Source organism: Ochlerotatus camptorhynchus, unplaced genomic scaffold (assembly GCF_037179485.1).
Source record: "Ochlerotatus camptorhynchus isolate MF236.1 unplaced genomic scaffold, CSIRO-AGI_Acam_v1.1 ptg000357l, whole genome shotgun sequence".
Lineage (NCBI taxonomy): Eukaryota > Metazoa > Arthropoda > Insecta > Diptera > Culicidae > Ochlerotatus > Ochlerotatus camptorhynchus.
In genome coordinates, this window is record NW_027040845.1 from 2,770,677 (window position 1) to 2,798,253 (window position 27,577).

Here is a 27,577-nt window from a genome sequence, read left to right on the forward strand (position 1 = left end):
AAGGGCCAAAAACGGTGGAGTGGACCCGTAAGCAGAGACACTTACGCGAAATCCACGGGAATTTAAGAATCTCCTTCCAACGATACGATCCAACAAATCGAATAACGCAATTCGCAATACTTATTAAGCTTCCTACAGGATGGTTTGTTAAGAAGGGCGCGTCAATCTCACTGAAACTGTTGGAGTAGAATTCACACCATCACAATCGAATCGGTAGGATAAAGAAAATGATAGTGTTTATTCCCTCCTAGACTCCGGTTGTCATACCACTCCAATCGTCCAGTTTCAGGTCAAATGATACCCTGATGCTCCCTCCCAACCCAGTATTTATTTATATATATAGTAAACATATGTAATGGAGAAATGAAATATATCAGAACATTAAAATACGTAATAATGAAAATACATTTATATGGATAAAAAAACTGGTATTCCGCAATGAAAATAATAATTATTTTACATACAATATGATGCAGCTCTATGTCCCCTCAGCTCCCAATAAGGAAGATGTAACCCTGAAATTTCCAACAAAAGACACAGAAAAGGAGATTTTGTTAGTAAGTTGGGTTCGTTGGATCAGGATTCACCTTGATAAGTGATGCGACCATGGTTTTAAATGAATCAGTGTTATCATGCATTATACTTGGATTTTCCCGAAGCCAAAACCAAATGGTGTATCATTGGGCCTTATTACGGGTGTCACTACACGGTGATAAGAAAGTGATACTCAGAATAAGAGCCGTGATTACCGTACAAATCAAATGTGAATCACTTCACCGTGACGACAAGTGACAACTTTTCACCGTGATGTGACATCCGTAATAAGCCCCCTCATAATATAAATCTGAAGACGTTCCATCATCGAAATGCTGAAAATGAACATAGAGCATGAGCATGAGCAGAATTGATCGCCCGTGACTGCCAACACCAAAGAGCTGAAAACCAATTCAAACAAATCAAATCAACAGACAAAACCAGGGTGAAAGCTGTAAGAGTGAATCATTACAGTATAAATCTAGTGATGTTCCGTCATCAAAGAGCTGGAAGAAAACTCAAATAATTTAAATCAATAGATCCAGTCTGAATGAAGGCTGCAAAAAGAGAATAATTATACAGCAATGACCCCATTTTGTCAGCTAGCAAAGTATGCGTATCTTAAACATTCATCTTGAAGGAGGAAGGTATGAAATTACAATTATGTGGAATTATTGAAAAATAACAGTCTGATGCGCGGAGAGATTGACAGGATCGGGTCATAACTGTAATGTGAATATTAGGAAGATTTATCATCATCAAACTATTCTTGAATTGACCTGGAAGAATGCTTGTGAATAATTGTTATACAGATAAATTAAATTGATAAACTAAATGGTTCAAACAACAACTCCAGCCTGTAAAAAAGCTGAAAATAGGGAATCTTTACAATGTGGATCCCCGACGGTCTTCTACTCAGTAAGCAAAAGTTGCAGCCACCAGGCTAGTCGATCTGCTCAATTTAAATATTGAAACCTTATTTTATGAAGTTCTTAAGAATACCAATTGAAACACAATGTAAACAAATAAAAGTTAAGAGTCTCATCCGAATCAAATGATTCCAAACGATACGCATTCATGGAAATTAAGTTTAAATAGACAAAAGTAGAAAAATGGAACAATCTCACCAAATCAGTCCAACTGAATCCCTTGCAAGCAGCTATGTCACGCTTGGTGTAGTAGCTCCGATCATAGACCCGCCCTACGGGGATCAATCCTCTGGTCGAATGTAGTCGATTGCTCCATGACGCGAACACGAAGCGACCGCTCACAAAATCATACAACGCGTAAACAAACTGAAATCAAAAACTATCACTCGCGACGCCACAAATTTCTGTACCGGGAGCACAAGCGAAGAAAAAACAAACAACGCAGATAGCGACATCTTTTCTGCTGCCTGCAAACATGATGCATCACGTTTTCTTTTTCGATTCCAAAACTTCTCGGAAAGCGAGAAAACCACCAATCACCTGAAAAATTCTGAGAACTTAAGATCAGCAAATATCACGGAAATTCTGAGAACTTCAGAGAAGATCAACAAAACTTTCGAAAATTCTGTGAACTTCAAAGAAAACCAGTGAACTTCAGAATTGTTCCGAGAACTATAAAGAAGACCAGGAATCTTCAGAAAAAATCAGCAAACTTGAGTAATATTCTGATAATTTTAGAAAAGAGACGATCCTGAGGAGAAATCCCCGATCCTAGTCTGAAGAATCGATGCTCCCAAACCCTGAGCAATTAATTTTCTATTGATGAATTAACGTGAAACTGCACCAGTGCATGCGACACCTAGGTTTGAAATCCAGAACCACACAAGTTATGATGTACTAAACAATATTCCATACGTTTTGACAGGTATCAAAACGTCATAATCATTTCAACATCATTTCATCGACCGTCATTATGATGATGAAAAGGTAGTCTGCTTTTTTTTTTTTTTTTTTTCTTTGGTTTGTTTTCCGTCGATCTTGTTTTCCGTGCTGAGCACCAATGCTACCGACGCCAGGAAGGCAGCTCCCACACCTGGACCCTACCTATCGACCCATCAACTCATGAACCGGGGACCAACGGCTTTACTTCCCTTCCGAAGGAAGGCGTGATTAGAGATGTTATGCCTCAGAACATCCCGGCGGCGCCGACTGGGATTGAACCCAGGCCTGCTGGGGTGAGAGATAATCACGCTTACCACTACACCACCGGCGCCGCTGGTCTGCTTTTTGGAGAAGTGAGAATAATAAGAAGAAGAACAAGAAAAATCAATCTGTCAAATCATGTGCTTGGGTAAAATGGGTATGGGTAAAATCGTTGGAAGCAATAAATTACATCTTAAAACAATTATAAGAGGTGGCCGACTTGATTTGAACCATGAACGTTACACTGAGGCAAATAGACTTAAGAATTTCATAAGTATCGACTTATGAACGACACATATGAATTTCAAAATCGTGCCTTATGAAAGATTTTCGTGTAACATAAGGTAGCTCTTGGGGGCGACCCCGGCGTAGTGGTTAGAATCCATACCTCTCACGCCAAAGTCACGAGTTCAAATCTCACCCCCAGACAAGTCACGAATGAACCAAGTTAAAGTTACTATAATTTAAAAAAGTAGCTCTTATTGATGAATTTACGTGACGGTCGACCAACAGATGGAAATAATGTGAAACATGATAGTGACGTTTTGCTACCTGTCAAATCGTATGAAATATTTTTAGTACATCATCAGTTTTGTAATTGCAAATCTGAAATCTAGGTGTCACATGGCCAGATTTAACTTTGCTTAAATTCATCAATACGCTTTTAGCCATTCCATTTACCCAAGCGTTGTCAGACGAGCGGTCCAATCAGGTGTACCGATAACTCGGTGTCGTCTGCTCTGAATTTGTGTCAGAATAGAGCTAGCATGTAGACCGGTCAATTTGATCGTGTATGGAAGAAGTGAAAAATCATAATCGGCGAGAAGCATTTACTGCAAAAAGAAACGATTTGTTGGATAATCACGGTCTTCGAAAAATATAACTCGTTGTTGCTTTTCTCACGAAAACTGCTGTGAGCGTAAAATATTATCTTGCCTCTCACATTCTGATCTATTTTTTCTAGCGGTTTAAAATATGTTTTTTCTACTCAAGTCCCTAGATAAAAATTACGATATCGGATTAAAATAAATTGGCGGATACACAAAGAAATAAATTTAAAAAAAAAACTACAAGAAACAGCCCTATGGGGTTGTACGCAATAGTGACGTAGGACTGCGTGGTCTTATATAATAAATCTTATTTGTTAACTGCAGCATGAGCTTGATTCCGTCTCGCACGCTGAGCCGATCAAGTCGCATCGGTCTCGTTGTACGACACTAGTATTCGAGTTTTTGAGTTTTTCCCCACGCGAGGGTTTTTTCTCGCCAAAGTAAGTTGGCATAGTGTTTAAACAACTAGTGCGCGAGTGAGGAAGCCGTTAACCATACGCCGAGCGCTTTGCTTACGGTCCAGCTTTAATCACCATCATCGCATCATCACATCATCCCATTGATAGCAACAACGAAAGCACGTTAAATTGCCTACCGAGGCGACCGAGGCATACCAGCTATCAGGTTATCGACCCAGCAGCCGTTGGGGCAAACAATAACCTCGCACCAGTCATCTGCCGCCTCAGTGTAATAGGTATACCGTGTCGCTTTGTTTTCACCAGTATCGCATCTCCCCGCATGGTCCAATATTAGATTAGGTTGGGTCATAATTAGGGTGATTCAAAATTTTGTAAATAGTATATATCTATAATTTTTTTTTCTCTTGTTTTTTTTTTTCTCGTACTATTTATAAGTAGAGCATAGTTAGGGTGATCCAAAAACATTTTTTTTTTGTATATATATTTTTTTTTCCTTTTTTTGTTTTTTTTCCTTCTTTCGTATTACTCTTTATTAGAGTAAAACTATATAATTTTTTTGTATTTATTTTTTATTTTTTATTTTATTTTTTTTTTTTTTTGCATTTTTTTTTGATACTATTTGAAATTACTGTAATTATTTGTAAAATATTTATTAAAAACACCATTGTGGCGATATTTAACCGCAATGGATGAAAATGATAAAGGCGGGGGATGGTCGCTTTCCATCTCAGACGACGAAACTCTTAATTCCTCACACGAAAGTCTCGAGGAAGTTGTGGAAATGGAAACCCTTGACGTCCCAGTTGACTCGCTCTGCAGCAAAAATACTGGAGCATATCCCAAGAAAAGGTATCCCCCACAACCCTCTCCCCCACCATCACCTCCTCGTCCTGCACCCCCCACACCATTGCCCCCAAAAATCTCTGCGCTCCCCCGCCTAAAGGCTTACCCAGAAGCCTCGAAAGGCCCATGGGTTGTTTTTTTCCGGCCCAAACAAAAACCTTTGAACATTCCGAGGATCTCTAAGGATCTAACAACACATTTTTCGGCCGTTACCGATATTTTCAAGGTAACACCAATAAAACTGCGCGTTACCGTTGATGACCGGAAGCAGGCTAATCAAATTGTTGCGTGCGAGCTTTTTTCATTGGAATACCGAGTCTACATACCCAGTAGTGAGGTAGAAATTGAAGGAGTGGTCACCGAAGCGAGTTTGACTAGCGATGATTTCTTGGGTCCCGATTCCTTCGGAATCTTTAAAAACCGTGCTCTGCCGAAGGTGAAGATATTGGACTGCCTTCAAATGCAGTCAGTATCCGTAGTAGGCTCCAAAAAAACTTATTCCTTGTCAAACTCGTTTCGTGTGACCTTTTCGGGTTCAGCGTTACCTCACTACGTCGCTATTGGCAAGGTTCGGCTGCCTGTACGTCTGTTTGTACCTCGGGTAATGAACTGCTCGAAATGTAAACAACTTGGTCATACATCGGACTACTGCTCGAACAAACCACGCTGCGATCAGTGTGGCGAGCAACATCAAGAGGGCCCTTGCGGTGCTCCTCCAAAATGCGTGTACTGCAAGGAAAGCCTACATACCCTGACTGACTGCCCGAGGTATAAACAGCAGGGAGAAAAACTTAAGCGGTCTCTGCAAGCTCGCTCCAAGAGAACACTAGCAGAACTCTTGAAGAATACCGCTTCATCTTCTCAGACCACACCAAAAAGCAGTAACACGTTCTCCATTTTGCCAGTTGATGATCTAGACTCTGACTCAGAGGTCGGTGAGGGTAGTCCGTTTGTCTTTAAAGGCAATACGAGAAAACGAGCAAAACAACACAACACCGAAAAGCCTCGTAAGGCCACTCGTACGGACCACCCTTCCACCTTGGAAAAATCAAGAGGTAACGGAAATGCACCGAAGCCCCCACCACCGGGTTTTCAACCTTGTAATTATGACAAGAACTTTCCGTCACTTCCAGGATCATCTAAAACCCCAGATGTCCCAGTTTTTCGGCCAGAAAAGCAGCTGAATAATCAGCAAGAACATGCCCCCATGTTCACGTTTTCTGGTATTGTGGATAGCTTCTTCAGTATATTCAATGTCTCTGACTCAACGAGGAGCATTATTAATTTAGTGCTGCCAATGGTGAAAACTCTTTTGAAGCAACTAGCTTCTAGGTGGTCCTTCCTTGCATCGATCATATCCTTTGATGGATAATTCTCCGAATGAGGTCGGGGATATGATCTCTGTTCTTCAGTGGAACTGTAGAAGTCTTATGCCAAAACTTGACACATTTAAATTTTTAGTTAACAATTTACTTTCTGATGCATTTGCCCTTTGTGAAACATGGCTCTCATCAGACAACGATCTTGCTTTCCACGATGTCAACATTATTCGCCTTGATCGGGCAGATTCGTATGGAGGGGTGCTTCTGGGGATTAACAAGCTCCATTCCTTCTACAGAATCGATCTGCCTTCGGTGACAGGCATTGAAGTTGTTGCATGTCAGGTTAATATTCGAGGTAAATGCCTCAGTATTGCCTCAGTATATCTTCCACCGAGAACCGCGATCTCTCGTCAAAGTTTCGCGGATATCTGCACGGCTATGCCGGAGCCACGGTTGATCTTGGGAGATTTTAACTCTCACGGTACAGGCTGGGGGGAACTGTACGACGACAACCGCTCAACCTTGATATACGACATGTGCGACTTCTTCAAAATGACAATTCTAAACACCGGGGACGCAACACGAGTAGCCAAACCTCCAGCAAAAATAAGCAGATTAGACCTCTCACTTTGCTCGAGTTCACTATCGTTGGATTGCTCGTGGAAAGTAATTCAAGATCCCTACGGTAGTGACCATTTGCCAATCAAAATTTCTATTACCAATGGTTCATCTTCTACTCGCTCGGTCGACATCGCGTACGATCTTACGAAAAACATTGACTGGCGAAAATTCGCGACCGCGGTTCTTGATGCCAGTCAATCGGTTGACGTACTTCCTCCGCTGGACGAGTACTCCTTTCTCGCGCGTGTCATCATCGATTCTGCGCTGCGAGCACAGACGAAACGTGTTCCGGATGTTTCCGTCCGCAAGCGACCTCCCACCCCGTGGTGGGATAAGGATTGCACCGACGCGAACAGCGAGAAGTCCGCCGCGTTTAAACGCTTCCGCAAACACGGCAAGGTCGGGGATTTCGAGCGGTACACCGACCTCGAGAAAACTTTTAAGGACTTAATTAAAGTAAAAAAACGCGGTTACTGGCGTCGGTTCGTCGATGGTTTGTCGCGAGAGACTTCCATGAGAACACTCTGGAATGTCGGCAGGAGAATGCGAAACGCGTCTACACCGATTAACGAAGACAAGGAGTACTCGGACAGATGGATTTTCAGCTTCGCGCGGAAAGTTTGCCCGGATTCGGTGTCGGTTCAAACCAACGTTCGTGATCGTCCGTCGGGTAGTAACGAAATAGATTCCCCGTTTTCGATGGTGGAATTCTCACTTGCTCTCCTTTCATGTAACAATTCAGCTCCAGGAATGGATAGAATCAAGTTCAACTTGCTTAAAAATCTCCCAGATGTCGCGAAGAGACGCTTGTTGAACTTATTCAATCAATTTCTGGAGCACAACATTGTTCCGGATGACTGGAGACAAGTAAGAGTTATCGCCATTCGAAAACCCGGTAAACCCGCGTCGGATTATAACTCGTACCGTCCCATCGCGATGCTGTCCTGTATACGGAAATTGTTGGAGAAAATGATTCTTTTTCGTCTAGACAAATGGGTCGAGTCGAATGGTTTACTTTCAGATACGCAATTTGGATTTCGGAGAGGCAAAGGAACGAGCGACTGTCTTGCGTTGCTTTCAACTGAAATTCAACTGGCCTATGCGCAAAAACAGCAAATGGGTTCAGTTTTCTTGGACATTAAGGGGGCTTTTGATTCTGTTTGTATCGATGTCCTTTCGGATAAACTCCACGATAGTGGGCTTTCACCAATTATGAACAACTATTTGAGCAACTTGTTGTCTGAGAAATATATGAGCTTTTCTCATGGAAACTCGACAACTTCACGAATTAGTTACATGGGTCTCCCCCAGGGCTCATGTTTAAGCCCCCTTCTTTATAATTTTTATGTAAAAGACATTGATGGTTGTCTTGATGAAAATTGCTCGCTTAGGCAGCTTGCAGATGACGGGGTTGTGTCCGTTATAGGGCCAAGTGCACCGGACCTGCAAGGACCATTGCAAGATACCTTAGACAATTTGTCTACTTGGGCTATGAAGCTGGGTATCGAATTCTCTCCGGAGAAAACTGAGTTGGTTGTTTTTTCTAGGAAGCATCATCCTGCACAGTTACAGCTTCAACTAAAGGGTAGAACAATCACTCAAAGTATATCTTTCAAGTATTTAGGTGTCTGGTTCGATTCCAAAAGCACGTGGGGAAAACATATTGCGTATGTGAAACAAAAATGCCAACAAAGAATCAATTTTCTTCGTACAATTACTGGAACTTGGTGGGGAGCACACCCGGAAGATCTGATCAGGTTGTACCGAACAACCATCTTGTCGGTTCTAGAGTACGGTAGCTTCTGCTTTCAATCCGCGGCGAAAACACATATCCTGAAGCTGCAACGGGTTCAATACCGTTGCCTCCGAATCGCGCTTGGCTGTATGCACTCGACGCATACGATGAGCCTCGAAGTACTTGCGGGTGTTCTCCCACTGACAGATCGTTTCGCGGAACTGTCCTTCCGGTTTCTTATCCGTTGTGAAGTAATGAACCCATTGGTAATAGAAAATTTTGAGAAGCTGCTCGACAGAAATCCTCAAACAAGATTCATGAGTCTCTATTACGAGTACATGACGCTGGAGATTGGCCCTTCTTCATTCAATTCCTCTCGTGTTTGCCTCCAAGACTTTTATAGTTCCTCTGTAAATTTTGATCTGACCATGTTGCAAGAAATCCGTGGAATACCAGATCACCATCGGTCAATGGTTGTTCCCTTAATTTTTGCAAACAAGTACCACCATGTTAGTAACAATAAGAGTTTTTTCACAGATGGGTCAACTATAAACGCTTCCACTGGATTTGGAGTATTCAACGAATGTCATAGCGCCTCATATCAACTGCAAAAACCCTGTTCCGTATACGTTGCGGAACTAGCAGCCATATTTTACGCAGTAGAGCAAATTGCCTCACTACCATCTGATCACTATTTTATTTTTACTGATAGCCTTAGCTCGTTGGAGGCTATTCGATCAATGAGGCCGATGAAGCACTCCTCGTATTTCCTGACCGAAATCCGAGCTAAATTGAGTACTTTATCTAACTGCTCCTATACTATCACCTTAGTTTGGGTCCCATCTCATTGCTCAATTCCGGGCAATGAGAAAGCGGACTCGCTAGCTAAGGTGGGCGCTATGGAAGGCGATATTTTTGATCGACAAATCGCCTTTGCGGAATTTTTCTCAATTACCCGTCAGCACGTCCTCACCAACTGGCAACAAAAATGGAATGAGAGTGATCTGGGAAGATGGTTACATTCTATTCTCCCACAGGTATCGAACAAGCCATGGTTCAAAGGATTGGACATGAGCCGTGACTTTATACGTGTCATATCAAGGCTCATGTCCAATCACTACTCGTTAGACTCGCATTTCTTCCGAATCGGGCTCGCAGGCAGCAATTTGTGCGCTTGTGGTAGTGGCTATCACGATATCGACCACGTACTTTGGTCATGTACCCTCCATTGTGTTGCTAGATCCGAGTTATCCGCATCCCTCAGGGCCCGAGGAAAACAACCTATGCGGCCCGTTAGAGACATCTTGGCGAGCCGAGATCTCGACTATTGCAATTTAATATATGTGTTTTTAAAACGGATAGATCTGAGGATTTAATAGTTAGTGTCATCTTGTGTTCCCCCAAGTTGTTAGCTGCCCATCGGTGTACCCCCATGTTTGTCTTTTTCATCAGTTGGTCGCTTAGTTCGAGATCAAGAGCACATTGCTCTCCAAACCTTGTGTTCTCAATCCCTACCCTGCCATCCATTTGTTACAATTTGTTACCCCTAACCTCGAGATAGCCGCGAGTAATCGGCCCCCGCTTTACTAACGTTAGTCTTAAGAAAATTTGTAACCTAAACAATGAATATCGGCTCCGCAAAGCTACGGCAAATGAGCCTGGAAAAATAAACACATTAAAAAAAAAAAAAAAAAAAAAAAAAAACTGCAGCATGAGCTTGTGTTTTGTGTAGGAATAGTAATTTGAGCAGGGTTCTCTCTGTTTATACTCTTTAGTATGACGCACTTGACAAAGATGGCCCACAGCGACTCACGAAGAGCTACTGATTCCGATCAATAGTGGTGCGGCTTCTTCCTCCTTCTATGGATGTTCATGTGGGCTGCAGCTCGCTGCTTGCAGGCAGCCTTTCGTTGTGTACTGCGGAAAACCACCACTCACCACGCGGTGATTGAATAAACACCGTTGCAATTCATGGAATTCAACTTTGAAATCTGTGTTAGGGAAATCGATTTTCGCAGGCAATCGGTGAAAATTTTAATTATCATAGCAACAGTTGCACATTCGTGCAATTTTCAATAGTGATATTTTGAGAAGTGATAAAATCTTTAATTTTAAATAAGATGCGTAGGAATATTTCTGATCGATTGGTGATAAAATTATTGGAATTGGTCCAGGGGCAGCTAAGTTATTAACGTTCAAAATCTTTCATAATGTTGTTACATGTTCCATTTTTGGTTTTCACAACGTGTACCCCCCGTCAGCAGAGTTGTCAAGGTTTTTGTTTTTCAAATATCAGTAAACTTTAAAAAAAATTAAATTTAATCAGGGTGGTGTTTAGTGCCTTGGAAAGCCTCAAAATCAAAGGAAAAAAAGGCGTCACTGTAATAGAATGTCGGAAATTTTGGAAGTGGTGATCAATTATTTAACATCTGGATAAATGAGACCTATATCATTTTGGCAGGATGAAGCAAAAATATCATGATAAATCAGGGCACCTGGCAACCCTGCCGTCAAGTTTGACATTATTACATTAATTTAATATAACGTAATGATTTCATACGGTTTCTAAATTTATTTTACGCGCTTGCTACACAATTTTTCAGAACTGTTCTCAAATACCGATTCATATAGGTATTATTAAGTGTCCGAAATATCCGTTTGCTGTTATGTTGCCCTGTCTATTCACATCACGCACAACAGCAGGAAAACAAAATTAATCATCGCAAACATAACCCATCATCTGAAACAGGGTGAAAATGATCCATTCTAGAGAAGCACCGAACCCGAACCAACTGGCTGACCCACATTTGTCTGATTTGAATAACGGATACCGGCGGCATCATCATCATCAGTCGTCCCGTTGGTCCCGTTTTATAACTCAAATCCAGACGTGCGAACGTGAAAATAATAAACACTGCCGTTTTCCCTCATATTATTCTGGCCACGGTCCATCCCAGGACGAACTCCCCGCAGGGTGTGTAGAATTTCCGGTGCGAATGAATGCGATGCAACCTCATCATCAGGTTGAGCAGGTGCGAAATTCCTTTCCCTTCTCGGCTCCGTCACTTGAGAAAATTAACCCTGGTGCTGATGCGGAGGTCCGACGCTGTCAGTGGGACCAACCTTCAACTGAGGAATGATGTGGGGTAGCGTCAGACGGGACTCTCCGGTTTCATCAAAGAGTTTATATGTTTGTGTGCCCAGTATGTGTGTAAACCGGAAGGATATCATTAAAACCGGACGACCAATAGCATTATCATCACCATCATCATCGTCATCATCGTTCTCCCATGGGTCTTTTCAGTTCTTTCAACATTGGAAGCCATTCCGATGCGGTTCAAGTTCGGGTGGAGATTACGATCAAAGTAAAGGGAAAAACAGGGTTTAAACCCCGAAGTCGTGGCAGGTAGCTGTGTCCGAATTGGACGTTGAACATCGTTACTGACGTTCCCAAAGGGGTTTCGAATATCACTGGATGTTTGTAATTCTCGCTCTCGATATATCTAAGCGACAGAATCGATTTAATTGAATTATTTCCGGGGTTGAAACGATTTTGCTAGAGCATGGTGTCACATTCCGACGATGCCGACAGTAATCGCCTGCCGTTGCAGGACTGCGGATGAAATATTTCGACATTTTCCATGTCAACCAACCCCACTCTACACGTATACAGGCATTTGAGGTTCAATCAGCCAAAAGAGTCCTCGAGGACTCCGACCGCACAGAGGAAGCTTTGGTTTGAAAAGCTGGCCAAAATGGGAACACTCAAAACTCTCGCTAGCTCCTCACATTGTACGCCACTGTGTTCCTAGATGTCGTTATTAAGATGAATCGCTGTGGAAACTTTATTTCTGATAAATCTCACTATCCCGTCGAAATTTCAAGAATATCAGCTCTCACAAAATAGACAACAATGAAAGTGGAACTCTACGCAGTGCAGCAAACAGATAGTTCCAATTTCATGGGCGATGTTGCAACAGTGCCTGAGATTTGTGCTCTAGAAAACTTGAAGTGATATGGCATATCAGCCATTTAGATGGTTATTTTCGGACTCTTCAAGGAATCAAAAAAATATTATTAGTAGCGTGGAACGTTTTGATCTAATAAATTAGTGAAAATTATTCAAAGATTTTCCGAGTTTCGAAATAGTTACCAATATGTATTCAAATGGCTCTTCAAAAGAAAGGTATGTGAAATATTTTGAACCTAATGAGGACGGTATATCTATAATAATAAATACAGTCATAATCTGGGAAGAAGCTACCTACCATTTTTGACGTAGGATTACGTCTTTGGGCAACATATTGGGAGCTCAATTAAAAAAAAAAACAAAATCGACCACGCTACGAAAAGTGGTCAGGTTTTGACCACTTATAACTCTGTCAATAGCGGATGGATTTTAATTCTAAACTAGTCAATCGATTGATATTTTTTCTACAAAGCTGATAAAACTTGAATATTTTATCAATTTTTAATAGGTCACTATTGAAAATTACACTAATGTACAACTGTTGTTATGAAATTTCAAAATGATTTTCGTTTGTCTTCCGGAACTTTTCGAGATAAATATTTAATAATTAGACTTTTAAGAAAGGAGTGGTGGAGAAATATCTTGCGGATATTAGCGAATTAACGATTCATTCTCATCTGAACCGAGAGTTGCTCCGAAAGGTAATATGATTAGAAGTTGGTTTGGAGTAACTCCACCAAATGTGGTTCAAATTGGAAGTGGTCTGTTTCATTTTTCTAATTTCTATTGAAAAATTCCAAAATATAACTTCTAGGTAGATAGCACCCATTATTTAACAATCAAATGTCATACTTATTTAACTCTAACAAAACATACTAAATTAAACTCAAATAAATATGTATGGCCAGTTTTTCGACCCAAATGCTCCCTCTGTGGACGATTCGACGTTATTCTGTTGTAGTATCGTTCTGTGTATGGCAAGGATTGAACGACGGATTAGGGCATGAAATGCTCACTGGGAGAAAAGGATATGCAGACCTCTGGCATGTATTTTGTACTTGCAAGCAGAGAAGCTAGGGCTACAGGGATGGATTAAATTTAAATCGAATTAGTCGACTTGTTTTTATAATGAGCGACAGCAAAGGTCAATGCTGCTCCGAGAACAGACGTTTATACTTTGCTGAATTTTACTAGAGGCTGTCGTTCAAATACCACGAAGATAGTTGGGAGAGCGGTGGGGTGACTTGGCGAGTGTCCACAGTTCTTACAATTCATCGAAAATGTGGCTGTTTGTTTGTTTGTTAGTCTTATGCATTCCCGAAACCAGTGCTGAAACAAACGAACACTCCAAGCCACTATTCCATTGAAGCCTGTTCCCTTCATCAATGCCTAACTGCACCTATGGGCCCATCGGTCTCACTGCAGTAGGAAGCCAAGAAAGGAAAATTCCGATCCCATCTACTTCCGCATATTTCCCTCAAGGGCACCGCGCACAAGGGAAAGGGAAAGACTAAAACGACTTCTTTCCCGCTGCAGACCTCACAGCTTCCATCTGGCAGAGTCAGTGCAATGACGAGGACGACGACGACGACTTGCTTGATCCTGCTGATCTTCCGGGGCTGCATGCTGTGCGGAGTGTATAACTTATTTATATGCAAATTTTTCTTGACGATGCACACATGCTGCTGCTGTTGCTGCTATGCGCTGCCTCTTCCAGGATGTGAGTACGTCGTTTGTAGATTTCCCAACATACACATCTAGTACTTCTGCTACTGTCGGTCTCCGGCGCTGCATGCAAACATTCTCTACGTACCCCTCCGTATTGCTGTTTGGCAATGCTCTTTTATGTGGCCTCTCCGTCCAAAGTGTACTGAATGGCTGGGGAAGAACATTTCAGATTAGCTGACCGAAAAAGAAGAGTGCAAAAAAAAAGCACAGCATTGCGAAACTCCTACCGTTGTTGGCCTCACTGACGATGACGGGAAGTGTGTCAGTCAGTTGAACTGAGCAAAGCGACAGGGTTGATTTTCCCATTTTCTAGAATACAAACTTGCAACCAGACGACAACTGAGTGGAATCGGGTCAGATTAAAGAGCCTGGCAAGCTGTTCTTTCTCATGCGGGGTTTTTTTATTCTTTCTGGTTCTTTGGCTCTTACATCCCAACTGGAACTTGATGACTGCCCTGTGTTCGTGTTCATTGAGATCTCTCTAAGCTTCTATAATTTTTACTTTCGAATATTGTGTGACAGGTATAATGATACTCTCTGCCATACTTCATTTTGATTCGGCATAATTCTGTTTTTCAACGGCCTCGTAGAATTTGTTTTAGATCATAATTTGATGAATGCTAGTGGTAGCTTGTAACCGTTCGCGAAATTACTCGAGGTATTTTTGAAACTCAGTGGCTCTTTACGAGAGAGCACTGTTCGTGTTCAAAACTTTGCCCGACGAATTGAGACTTTGCCTCAGGGAACCTCTTGAACGGTCGTTGGATACTAACGGCAAAAATCAACTTTATGGAAACGCCAAATCTTTCTATACTACAGGCTCCAACAATCAACCAAATTACTCCAAATTACCCATCTACCGAACGAAGCGGAAAGCTAAAACAGAAGGAGTGCCTACTCCTTTGGAGCGTAACGAAAGAAAATGGAAACGTAACGTGTTGAGAGAGTTTTATTTAGGGAGTAGCATCCAAAATGTACAAGAATTCAAATATTAGAACCAGTCCTATCTATATTTTACAACATTCATTCGGGTTGAACTAGTGTGTATGTGTGAGTGTGTGTACGGGAAAGGTATTCGTGACCATGATACAAAAGTCCAACATACCTGCGCAGGTTTTTTGATGCGATTAGATGCGATGAGAGATTCGTTGATAGCGATGGACGAAGCGGTGATGGGAGCTGTCGACCTTCCGACGACCTGAGGCGGTTCGGAATGACGCCTATCTAGCTGCGGAAATGGCGTGCAGCGACGAAGGGTGGCCCGTGTGAGATATGGCCGAAAACTAAAGGTGCAGAGATAGTGGCGGCTGGACGGAAGGCTTCCGATTTTGTTCCGAAAGAGCTGAGCATCGACGGAGTCAAGCTTTTCCAGGGAGATTCGCTTCGTGGAGGAGAGAAACCATCGTACCATCGTCGCTACGAAATAATTAGCAACTTCACTACCTTCCGTTTGGCTACCTTCAAGGCGGACCTTTATAACTTAATTGAAGAAACTACGCGTGTCCGTATTTTACGGACTTCCGTCCACTTCTATCGTAAAACTTAAACGAGAAACTTTAACTCAAACGTATCTTGAGAACGTCAGTAAACTCGTGCACTTCTGTTCACCTTAGAAATAGAATTGTTAGAATAGAAATGTTAGAAATACCTAATTTTACACGTGACGGGATCCATCTTTGACATAAAGGATGAGACGTAAATAAACATGTCATGAGCATGAGCATGAGCATGATTGACCACCCACGGTTGCTACTTTGTTATTGCCAGACCAGCTGTAATTACACAGAGTACTAATAGACGATGCTTGGGACTAGCAAACATCCTCAATGTGTAAAAACTGGTGATCTCGAATTAGGCAATACCAGCGCCAGCCGCGCCTGAACGCAGGTCAAGAAAGGAATGGGTAGGAATGTGTTGACGTGACACTCGCTTTCATGGAAGCCGAGGAGTCCTCTGCACTTCCACGAGGAATCACAGGGATGTTGGGTATGAGGGTTGGGTTTGCAGCAGGGTTCGTTTTGGTAAACGATAAGCTGAATTGATGTCCTAACGATCGTATAACGCGAAGGAGCTTGGGATTGAACCCACGGTCTTCTGCTCAGTAAGCAAAAACGTTTGCCACTAGGCAGACGAGCTCCTTTTTAATCATTGACAAATCTTGAATGTGGATGGGCTTGAGATTAGACTCATGATGTTCTGCTCAGTAAGCAAAAAACGGTTGCTCTAAGGCCACCGAGCCTCTCATATCACATTATAGCGTTACTCAAGGTTTTATAACTATTCAAACCTGGCACCGACGACAACGAAAAGTTTTACAAAATACACGATACACAAGCGATCTTACCATGCATTTTTAATATGAAAGGATCTGAGATCGCGTTTTTCTACTCAGTAAGCAAGCCACTGAAACCAACGATCTTTGAAATCCTAAAACTTAAAGCTACGAAAGAGTACTTAGGCCTTCATTAAGATCCACTTTACGCGATGTTCAATGTTTCGATTTGCTCTTTACGCATGGTTCAGACAATCATAACAAGCTATGACCCACGTGACGATTGTTTAAGACCTGGTTAAAAAAGCTATTCAAATGAAATTACGTTCTCGAATTTCACTTGGAATGTAATGAACAACAAAAATACGCGATAATTCATATTTTCAGCGGTTGATGTTTAATTTTAAATATACTAACGGTACTGCCTACTACTACGACGGCGATTACGACAGCGACAACAGCGAATTTGTCTTCTTTCTTCTTCTTCGCATTTCAAGCTTATTGCATATCGCATATTTAGCTTATTGCGTGCTCTCAACTTAGTGTTCTAGATGCACTTCCACAGTTATTAATTGAGAGCTTTCGATGCCTGTACCATTTTTGCATTGGTAAAATTGTGTGGCAAGTCCAATCATACTTTTAGGCCCAGGGAAGTCGAGAAATTTTCCAACCCGAAAAATTCTTAGATCGGGCCGGGAATCGAACCCAGCCACCTCCAGCATGGTCTTGCTTTATAGCTGCGCCTTTACCGACTGAGCTAAGGGAGGCCCCATAAATTTGCGAATTTATAACTTACAATTTACCTTTGCCCGGCACCTCCACTGGTTCTTCATGTCCGCTATCTGTCACTGTTTGCAAAATATCTAATAGCAATTACCTTCGTTGTAATACTTCCTGTATTGCCATGGTGATCTGGGAGGAGGTTCGCATCTAGTGCTTTCCCCAGGAACCGTTCACGGCCACCAGCTACCGCCCGTCCAGTCTTGGGCGTATCCAGCGAGACATCCTTCAGCTTACCCACAACTCGATGCAAATCGCAGGCACACTTACGCCTGTTACAAAAAAAAACACACCCGTGCAAAGAAACGGATCCAATAAACGTCACTCTTGCGAAAGCACACCCGTCGACGTCGAACGGCAAAAAAGGAATCGGTGGGCAATTTTGCAATAAGGATTTCCAAAATCAAACGGGAATGCACGAATTGCACCACACCCAACTACGAAACACGTTCAGAAGCACTTTTGGTACACTTTCGTTCGAAAACACTTAATTTTTTCAAAAATAGTTGCGAGTGAACCAACATCATCACCGCGTAAATAAACTAAAATTAAAATTATCACTCACGATGCCACAAATTTCTGGACCGGGAGAAAAAATCAAACAACGCAGATAGCGTTAAATCTTCTGTTGCTTGCAAATATGATGAATCATGTTTTCTTTCTCGATTCTAAAACTTCTCGGAAAGCGAGAAAACCACCACTCACACACGTATAACCATCCGGGAGGCAGAGTGTCAGCGCTAATCCGGAAAATGCAGCCGAAAACTATGAAAGCGAATGCACGCACAAAACAGAGAACAAACTTAAAACACAACCGTATCCAAAGGCGTTCGAAACTCGACTCCCGAGACGTAAATAAACATGTCATGTAAAATTAAGTGCTCCGAGACTGAAAAGTTCGGTATTGGACGAAAAGTACGCGTGATTGAGCTGAATTTTGCGTCTATTATGACTAAATGACAATGACATCAATGTCAAAATTGACACTCGTATATGCCAGTCTCAGAGCACCTAAATTTACATTAATTTGTCTAAGTATGTATACCTTTTGCGAGGAAGAAAGTTCCTAACCGTATTCTTCTTTTGAAACTAAGGTCGTCTTTCAAAAACGATTTCTTTAAAGTCTGGAACGCGCAAAAAATGGTCAACTTCAAATTGGTGTATTTCTGTTAAAAATGCATAAAAAAACACCTGAAATGCTGCATTTGGAAGTTGAGTGTACACACTACGAAAAAGTCAAATAAATTTCCGTGCCCTGAGACCAACACATGCCAGCGGCCCAAATGGCACAGGAATCAGTTGAAAGAAACGAGAAAATCAATTCAATCAAGCGTACTTTTCGTCGAGTTGCGTATGCTTCGGTTTAGGAACACTTAATTTTACATGACATGTTTGTTTACGTTCCATAATTTACGTAAAAGATGGATTACATATCGTGTAAAAATAGTTATTTCTAAGTGTGTATATACAATGGGCGCTATGATGAGTTTTCACCGTTTGCTCTCCAGTTTTCAAAATGACGTCCAAGCAAGAGGAGCAGCGTGTCAAAATTTTGATCGCGCAGCAAGAGAATCCGACGTTCTCAAACGACAAGTTGGCAAAATACCTGGATGTGGCCAAACCGACCGTGACAAACGAATTAAAAGTGTTCGGGGAGCGTCTGTCGACCGCCAGGAAGCCTGGAAGCGGCAGCAATCGTAATCCGGACGTGGCAGCGACGACGAAAAAGGTGGCGGTGATTAATAAGCGGAATCCTAAGCTCTCCATCCGGGACGTCGCTGGCAAGCTCAATGTCTCCCATACTACTGTGCAGCGGGCCAAGAAACGAGTCGGGTTGTAGACGTTTAAGAAGGTGAAGGTGGCGAACCGAGATTACAAACAAAACACGTCGGCAAAGCAGCGGTCCCGAAAGCTGTATATGAATCTGCTCACAAAGTTCGACTATGTCGTCATGGACGACGAAACTTATGTGAAGGCGGATTTCAAGCAGCTTCCGGGACAGGAGTTTTATACCGCATCAGGAAAATGGAAGGTGGCTGAAATTTTCAAAACCATCAAACTATCGAAGTTCCCGAAAAATATCTCGTCTGGCAGGTCTAAAAAGCGGCATTTTCATTACTACGGGAACCATCAATCAAGAGATCTACGTCCAGGAGTGTCTGAAAAAGCGGCTGCTACAATTCCTAAAGCAACATAATAGACCTGTGCTGTCCTGGCTGAAAAAGGCAATCGAGTGGTACGATGCGAACAACGTGGTTGTGGTACCCAAAGACCACAATCCTCCCAACATTCCAGAACTCCGCCCTATCGAACGGTATTGGGCCTTGGTCAAACGGAATATCATAAAACTAATAAATCCATGGAAAACGAACAGCTGTTTAAATCTAACTGGCGCTCGGCGGCGAATAAGGTCGATGAGACCACTGTGCAAAATTTAATGGAAGGGGTTAAGCGGAAGGCACGGCAGTTCGGCAGATGAATTTTGACTGAAAGAAACGATTTTTTTGTCAACCAATTTTTGCGCGTTCCAGTCTTTATTCCAAAATTGCGCCAAACTAATCGAATGGCGAAGTAATTCATGGCGCCTCCATAAAGCATGTTCAATAAAAGCATCTATCTATAACGATGAGCTTTTAATAGCAAAATATAGTAAAAGTTCTATCCAAGACGAATAACTCAAGAAATAACGCGTAAACTCAACATCATTTTATGACACGCTTGAAATATTTCTCTACTGAGCATATTCTAAATGAAAAATGATTTTGAATTAAATTTAATTGAACTTAATCGATAAAATATTTACAGAAAAAAAAACGTACAGCGTTACAAGTATAGTCGCTTTATTCATAGTCTGGCGGATAGAATTTCGATCTATCAAAAAGCGCAACCAATTCAATATATGGTTGACCAACAATTGAAAATGTACTATTAACTTTTATAAATAAAACGTTGATTATTCATTCCTCGCAAATCGAAGGTAAATTACCAGCATCTTCGGATAGGGGAAACTTTCAACAATCTAAAGATGGTATTAATTTGTGTAGGCGAGCCTTGAGTCACGAGAAAACGGTTTCCGAAATTTTGTTCGCAATAGCTGATGTGCTCTTTTCTGTTGTTGGTCGTGATTTACTCGATTGGTTCCTCTATTTGACAGCTCAATTGATTCCCGAGATTGTATCCGCCAGACTATGAATATAGCGACTATAGTTACAAGCCGTAGCCGTACATTTTGCATCGAATTTAGGTAAGGCTACGTGATGTACACACTTAAAAATAACTAATTTTACACGTGACGTAATCCGTATTTATATGACATAAAAGTTGAGACGTAAACAAACATGTCATGTAATATTAAGTGCTCCGAGAATGAAAAGTTCGTTACTCGACGAAAAGTACGTTTGATTGAGCTAACACGCTCGAAGTTGTTTTCATTCACTTGCATGTAAACAGATTACCTACTTGTAAGTAGTATGCATCCAACGTTAACTTCAAACTACTCAGTATTAAGTGGTATACCAACTCAACATCAAATTGGCGCACAGAAGATTCCCGTTAGGTTCACAGCAAAAAAATAATTTTGATATCACATCAAAGTGGATGCACTACAATCATGTCGAAAATTTCATGTAATTTTTATGACCACATAAATAAACAAATGCAGTAAAAGCAGCGTAATGTCAGTTCATGCATTGTATTAATGATAATTTTGTCCTTTTTAGCAAGTAATATTACACCATATTTTCGACATGATTGTAGTGCATCCACTTTGACGTGATATCAAAATTATTTTTTTGCTGTGTTGTCTTGTTCTTTTTATTTTTGACAACAAGCGTGAGAGCGAATGAGAGACACCTAATCAATATTAAAGTTCAAAGAACTCAACCTTTGAGTTAGTTTGTTTAGCCGTGTAGAAGCTAAGAAATGTGTCCAAGAGGATTTTTTTTAAATATGACCCATTCTGTCGACATCAAAACATTACCAGAACATAGCCAATCAAAACATTACCGGCAATAAGATAACTTGAATACTAATTTAGGGGCCTCAGATAGCTTAAAGGCTAAATAAAAGTAAATTGGTTCGCACAAAAAGACCTGTTATTCGTGATTCAATCAGCTTAAAAAGTCCATTCATAGTTGCTTTACAGAACTTTTATTAAAACTTCAAAGTTACAGCATTAGATGGTTACATTTCTCCAGTTCAAACGAAATCTCGAACCTTCCTCTTGATGGAGCCCGCACAGTGGAATTTCTTCCATTTTGCCCGCATTTGCAGAATGTCCTTGACGGCCCCGCCGCTTCGTCGAAGTCGGTGCTTTGAATTTGCGCAGTATTTTTCGATTGGTCGTTATTCCGGGCAATTCGGAGGATTCATTAGCTTGGGGACAAAATCGATCTCGTTGGCAGCATACCACTCTAGAACCAGCTTGGAGTAGTGGCAGCTGACCAAATCGGGCCAAAAGATGACTTTACCCCTATGCTTGACATTCCAGTTTTTTCGTAGGTCCGCTGATTCCTTTCCACACTCAGGGTGTCCTTGTAGGTTTTGAGCACTCGAAAAACTGTTGTTTTTGGCATCTTCAGCACTTTAGCCAGCTTGGAACCGGACCACTCCGGATTTTCCAGGTGTTTGTGCACAATATTTTTTCTGCTTTGGAGTTCCATTTGACGTTATTTCTGAACGCGATCAACTACTTTGATAAAACTTGCACCAGTTGTTCTCTATAGAAGTGTAAACAAACTACTGTCAAAGAGAGCTACGCAAGGGGCGTACCAATTTACTTTTAGTCAGCCTTTAGTCAAGCGGTTCTATTTTTTTTTCGATTGCGACCCATAAGCTATCATAAACTATGATACACAGCAAAAAATTAATTTTAATGTTACATCCAAAAGGATGCACTTCAATCATGATTTTCAACAAAAAATTAATGTTGATATCACATCAAAGTGGATGCACTTCAATCGTGTCAAAAATATGGTGTAATATTACTTGCCAAATAGGACAAAGTTATCAATAATACAGTGCATGAACTGACATTACGCTGTTTTTACTGCATTTTTTTTTTTTTTTGTGACCAATAAAATTAAATGTGATTTTCGACATTGTTGAAGTGCATTCTTATGGATGTAATATTAAAATCTTATTTTTTGCCGTGTAATAGCAAAATCTCATATATTTCACTAGAAAATATCATACCTTCAGGGCCAGCTCAAAGCCCAATCAAGTCAGCTGATTCATTCAGTGAGCGTTTATTACCAAAAGGAACCATACATGAGGTAAATCATTTGCAAATAATTACTTGTACACTAGTAAAATTCTAAACTTAATGTTAATTTTGTCTGTACACATAATTTTTAAAAGATATTCAAAACATTATGTTTATATGTGTAAACATAATTTTCATAACAAACCCCTTACCTACTATAAGATAACCCATAACACGTATATGCGTGACAAATTTTATCTATATGTGTGCTGTCATAAAAATTATGGTTCGAATCTTATAGATGAAAGTTATGTGTTTTCACACATAATGGTTAAGTGATTCAATTCAGTGCACACTATTAAGGTTCAATTTACTTTGATGCATTTTCGAAAAATTAAAAGCTGTTTTTTTCGACGCATTATTTCAAATTGCTAAAAGCTTGCGTCATTTTGTGTAGAATAGCAAAAGGAATCGAATAGTGCGAGCATTTTGCAATCTGAACTAATGCGTCGAAAAAAACTGCTCTTCAATTTTTCGAAAAGCATCAAAGTAAATTGAACCTTAATATGGCGTCAAACAATAAGTTTGCACAAAATCGTCTCCATCTATCAACAAAACTTGTGCATTCTCGAAGGTAAATAATTATTTATCTCATTTATCTTTAACTATTTACCATAAAACTATTATTTTCGATTGTTTTCAGCGAGGTTTTAAGTGGAGAAAAAATCACAGAAACATTAGCCAAAAGGTCCCGTGATGAGCTCGGATAAGCTTTAGAATCAGAGGAAACCGAAATCTTCCGTCGGATAACTAAATGGCGCAAGGCAAACGTGAGTTAGTGTAATAAAAATTATTTGTTTGAAATAACTTTTTTTTTGTGAATTCTACACAGGCCTTCTTCCTCGTAGAGACTAAAGGCGGCGATGTATACGCTAGACCCTCCGATTAGCCCTCCGAAGCACCTTCGACCTCGCCTTCGACAGACATCGGAGGACTCAAACCAAAAACACCTTCACGCGGGAATATACAATCCACTGACGTCAGTGACTGTGTAAATTCTTCAGGAAAATAAATAATTTACCAGAGCCTGTATTGTTATTATTTTATTTATATTTTAGCACATAACATATATGAACTTGATACGTAAACGTTATTGTATGTACCATGACTTTCATTTGAATTAGACACATAATCTTTATGTTCTACCGAGAAATAAATGTTATAAACCTCACACATAAATTCTATTTACCAAAGCAAATGAAATTCATTTCTTATATGTTATTGAATTTATTGGTGGGAAACCAAATAATTTTTATGTTCTTCAAACATATTTTTTATTTGTGAAGTCTAATTGCAAAAAACTATGTGGTTTCACACATAAAAGGTATATGGAAATTCACCTCGGTGTAGGATTTTTTTGCAGAATATTTGGTGTTCGTTGTGAATACAGTCATACCTCGATATAGCGTAACCTTGATATAACGTAACCTCGATATAACGTAACTTTTACCTCGATATAACGTCACTTTTTTCTTGCCCCTATTTTTGGCAGTTTACATTATTTATTTTTTTAAAGTTAGGACCGTCCACAACAGACGTAGGCAGGCTTCAAAATTATCCGGATAGGCATGGATAATATAATTATCCGGATAGACCTATCCAGTGGATAGAAATAAACGGAGTCTATCCCTATCCACATTTCTTTCCCTCCGGATAATATCCAAGTTAAAATTATCCGGATAATTTTAACTTGGATATTATCCATTATTTTTCCATCCGGATAGTATCCGGAGTACTCCGAGCAGTTTATGTTTAGAATAGGGATGTTTGATATCAAATATGAACTCCTAAAAATGAGTATTTTTAGAACCGGGATGATGTCCAGAGGCCGGAAATCGATATCTGACACCATTTTGAAATCCAAGATGGCGGCTTCCGGTTTCATAAAAGTGGGAAATACTGTAGATACTACGACAGTCTTTGCTGAACACACAAATACTCTGTATTCCTTAGTTTTTGAGCAACGTAGCGTGTAATATGACTGTTCAACAAATAATAACATATTTAAAAAAACTATAGGTTTTAGAAGACTATAATGTTCTACAAATTTTATTTTATTACAATACAAAACTTTGTTCAAGACACCCAAAAGGTATCGATTACACAGGCTGAGCTATGCACAAATTAAGTAAAAAAATTTTACATATTTTTTGCCCTCACAGACAAAAATCCGGCAAAATCTGGCAGGTAAATCTTGAATAGGATGAAAGCTTGTTCAAAAGTGATCTCAAATTCCATTGAAACATTTGTCCCTTTTAGTATCCTCGTTGATTGTTTTGCATTTCAAAAAGGTCTTGACCACGGACATCAGAGTAATTGCCATAATCATAAATCACAGTAGTTTACTTGAAAGTAATATATAATTTTGAGTTAGCTATTATTATATTATAATTAAATGATTTACGTTATACATCATTGTATGTATGTATATATAAATATTCCAAAAATATAAACACAATATTGTTATCAAAAACATTTTCATCTTTCTCTTCCACATCAAGAATGTATTTCGCATCGCTACAGAGGTCATTAATCGGCTTGTCTCGAGATGCTCTAAGCCTGCTGATGAGAGGATCAGAAAATGTTCCCATTTGATTCCAATTTGATCGGCACAATGGATGTAACCAACATATTTGCATCGGATTTAGTTTCGTCATCATCGCCAAGTGCTTGCTTGTGTTCACTTAATCCAGTTGTGCCATCAAATCCCCACTTAATCGTCATTTTCTCCAATTCGTCATCACTAAACTTTTCCAGCATGCACGCATTTGCATCAACAATCCTCATTTCCGTGTGCTCCAAGAGATCATTTAGTTTCACTTCTGCAGACGTTTCCGAAACTACTAACCCTGTATTGGGATAACAGCACTTTTTAGCTTGCAGCACTTTGTAGTAGGACGGATAAAATGGCACATTCCGATCCAGAGCTCCATTACGAAGCTTTTCGTTTTGGTCTTTCGATAAATTAAGATCCAATATTAACGGAAGAGCTTCCGTCTCCGAATAGGGTACAAATCCATTTTTGGATGATTGCATAGCCGAACCCATTTTCACGGCTCTTGTCGGAGTTGTTTGCGTTGCCTGTTTTACAATGAACGCTGCATCTTCTTTACCATCCTCACGTGATTTCATGTGGGTTGTAAATGCAAGTTCATCTGTTCGGTAGTTAGACCGCACTGCAGACGTCTTGCGTCTCTTAACAACCTCGCTGATTTCTTCGAACGCCAAAGATTTTCTTCCACGACGGGAATATCCAGAAGTACAAGGGAAACGATCAACAACTTTCTGTGGTAGTTTGAAGCCACTATCGAAATAACCACGACTGCTTTCAAGCATAGTCCGGTTGTGGGTTTTCCACAGTTTTGTTTTTAATATTTGCATGTCGTCTTCACAAAATGGTTGACTTCAGCTGCCACTTGCGTCCAGAGACGTTTTGACTGTTACGGCATTGATTATGTTTCAATGCCATAACAGTCAAAAACTTCTCTTGACACAACGTTTGATTTATCAATGTCGTTTCCCTTAAATTCTTTCCACAGTTTAAAAAGCTTTCACCTGTCGATTTCAACTGAAATTTTATTTGATAACTTATAATTTAAACTATTTTTGAAATTGTCACAAACAAATAACTTCCATAGATAACTCATTTATATCATGAATTGGAAAATATCACTAAATACCTTATTAACAACATGGTTGTACTTACCTTCATTGTTGAAAGACATGCTTTTCTCACTTTTAGGATCTGCTACGGAAATGTTGAAAAAATAACCTTCACTTCACTATGAAAGGATTATTTTCTAAGTAATATGCGTTTAATGCTGCAAAACCGATCAATGTGTGATCAAACTTTGGTATATTATCTCTGAGCCTACTTTGATTCAGTCTTTGACAAATGCACGCTGTCGCTGAACTACGGAACAACCTTTAAAAAATACAAATCAATCAACGAGGATACTAAAAGGGACAAATGTTTCAATGGAATTTAAGATCACTTTTGAACAAGCTTTCATCCTATTCAAGATTCACCTGCCGGATTTTGCCGGATTTTTGTCTGTGAGGGCACAAAATATGTACAAAATAATACCAAATTTGTGAATAACTCAGTCTGTGTAATCGATGCCTTTTGGACGTCTTGAACAAAGTTTTGTATTGTAATAAAATACAAATATTTGTAGAACATTATAGTCTTCTAAAACCTATAGTTTTTTAAATATGTTATAAAAACTTTAAAAAATTAAATTTTGTTGAATATTCATATTACACGCTACGTATCTCGAAAACTAATTTGTGTGTTCAGCAAAGATTGTCGTAGTAAAATTATCTACAACTTTGCTGAAGACACCACATACCTATCTTGTAAATGTAAAAAGTTAGATTTTGCAGCGCCGCCTGTGGTGGAGTTACGAACTAAAACCTATCACTAGTCTTTGCGCCTTATTTTATGCAAAAACTCTTTTAAAGACATCATAGTGAAAAAACCGACATTGAAGGCGCAAATAAAAAAGTTCGTGATATTGAGCATTCAAACCACTGTGCGATGGTCAAGAAGGCTCCGTCTCCATTTTCGGCTGGTGCAGATGTGATCGATTTGATTTTCACTGGGTTTATCATGGGAAATCTACGTGACTGGTCGATGGGGAAAACAAATCCTAGGTGAGTTGATTTGGCTATCCTCAGGAACTCCTGGACCCCCTATGGGCTTTCGGAGATAAACCAGCCTACGGCTGAAAATATCCTAAATAAAGAAAAAAAAAAAAAGAAACTCCTGGATATTTCTATGAAGTTTAGCGGAAATGTTTGAATTCCAAGGTGTTTTATATCCGGAGATTTCTATGAACTCTAAGAGACCTTAAAGCAACTCCTTTGAACTACAGGCGAATTCTGTATGCTCCATTTAAATTCTGTAAACTTCGATGCAATTCTATAATTTCTTGGACTTTTCCAGGACCTCCAAGGGAGTTACATAAAGTGTTCCCGGGATAATTTCTGAGCTTCAGGGATCAACTTCGGGAAACTTTTTAAGGAGGGGTGGACTATGAGCCCAACCCTCAATACTCACAGGTTAACATAGCTCTCTACATCTGTTTTTTGCAAAAATGACAGCGTCACCAACCGGTAAGCCAAG

The 27,577-nt window shown here is 40.2% G+C and overlaps 2 protein-coding genes across 2 annotated transcripts in view; one reads left to right on the forward strand and one right to left on the reverse strand.

Moving 5' to 3' along the window:
* The window catches only part of LOC135709336 (heterogeneous nuclear ribonucleoprotein L-like), a 31,790-nt gene extending 5,616 nt beyond the window's left edge, over positions 1-26,174 (reverse strand). Inside the window, exon 1 of the mRNA XM_065231643.1 lies at positions 26,156-26,174. Within this exon, the coding sequence (XP_065087715.1) occupies positions 26,156-26,174 (19 nt within the window). The remainder of the gene's footprint in view (positions 1-26,155) is intronic.
* LOC135709266 (uncharacterized) overlaps positions 1-27,577 on the forward strand; it is a 259,608-nt gene that overhangs the window by 48,770 nt on the left and 183,261 nt on the right. The window lies entirely within an intron of this gene.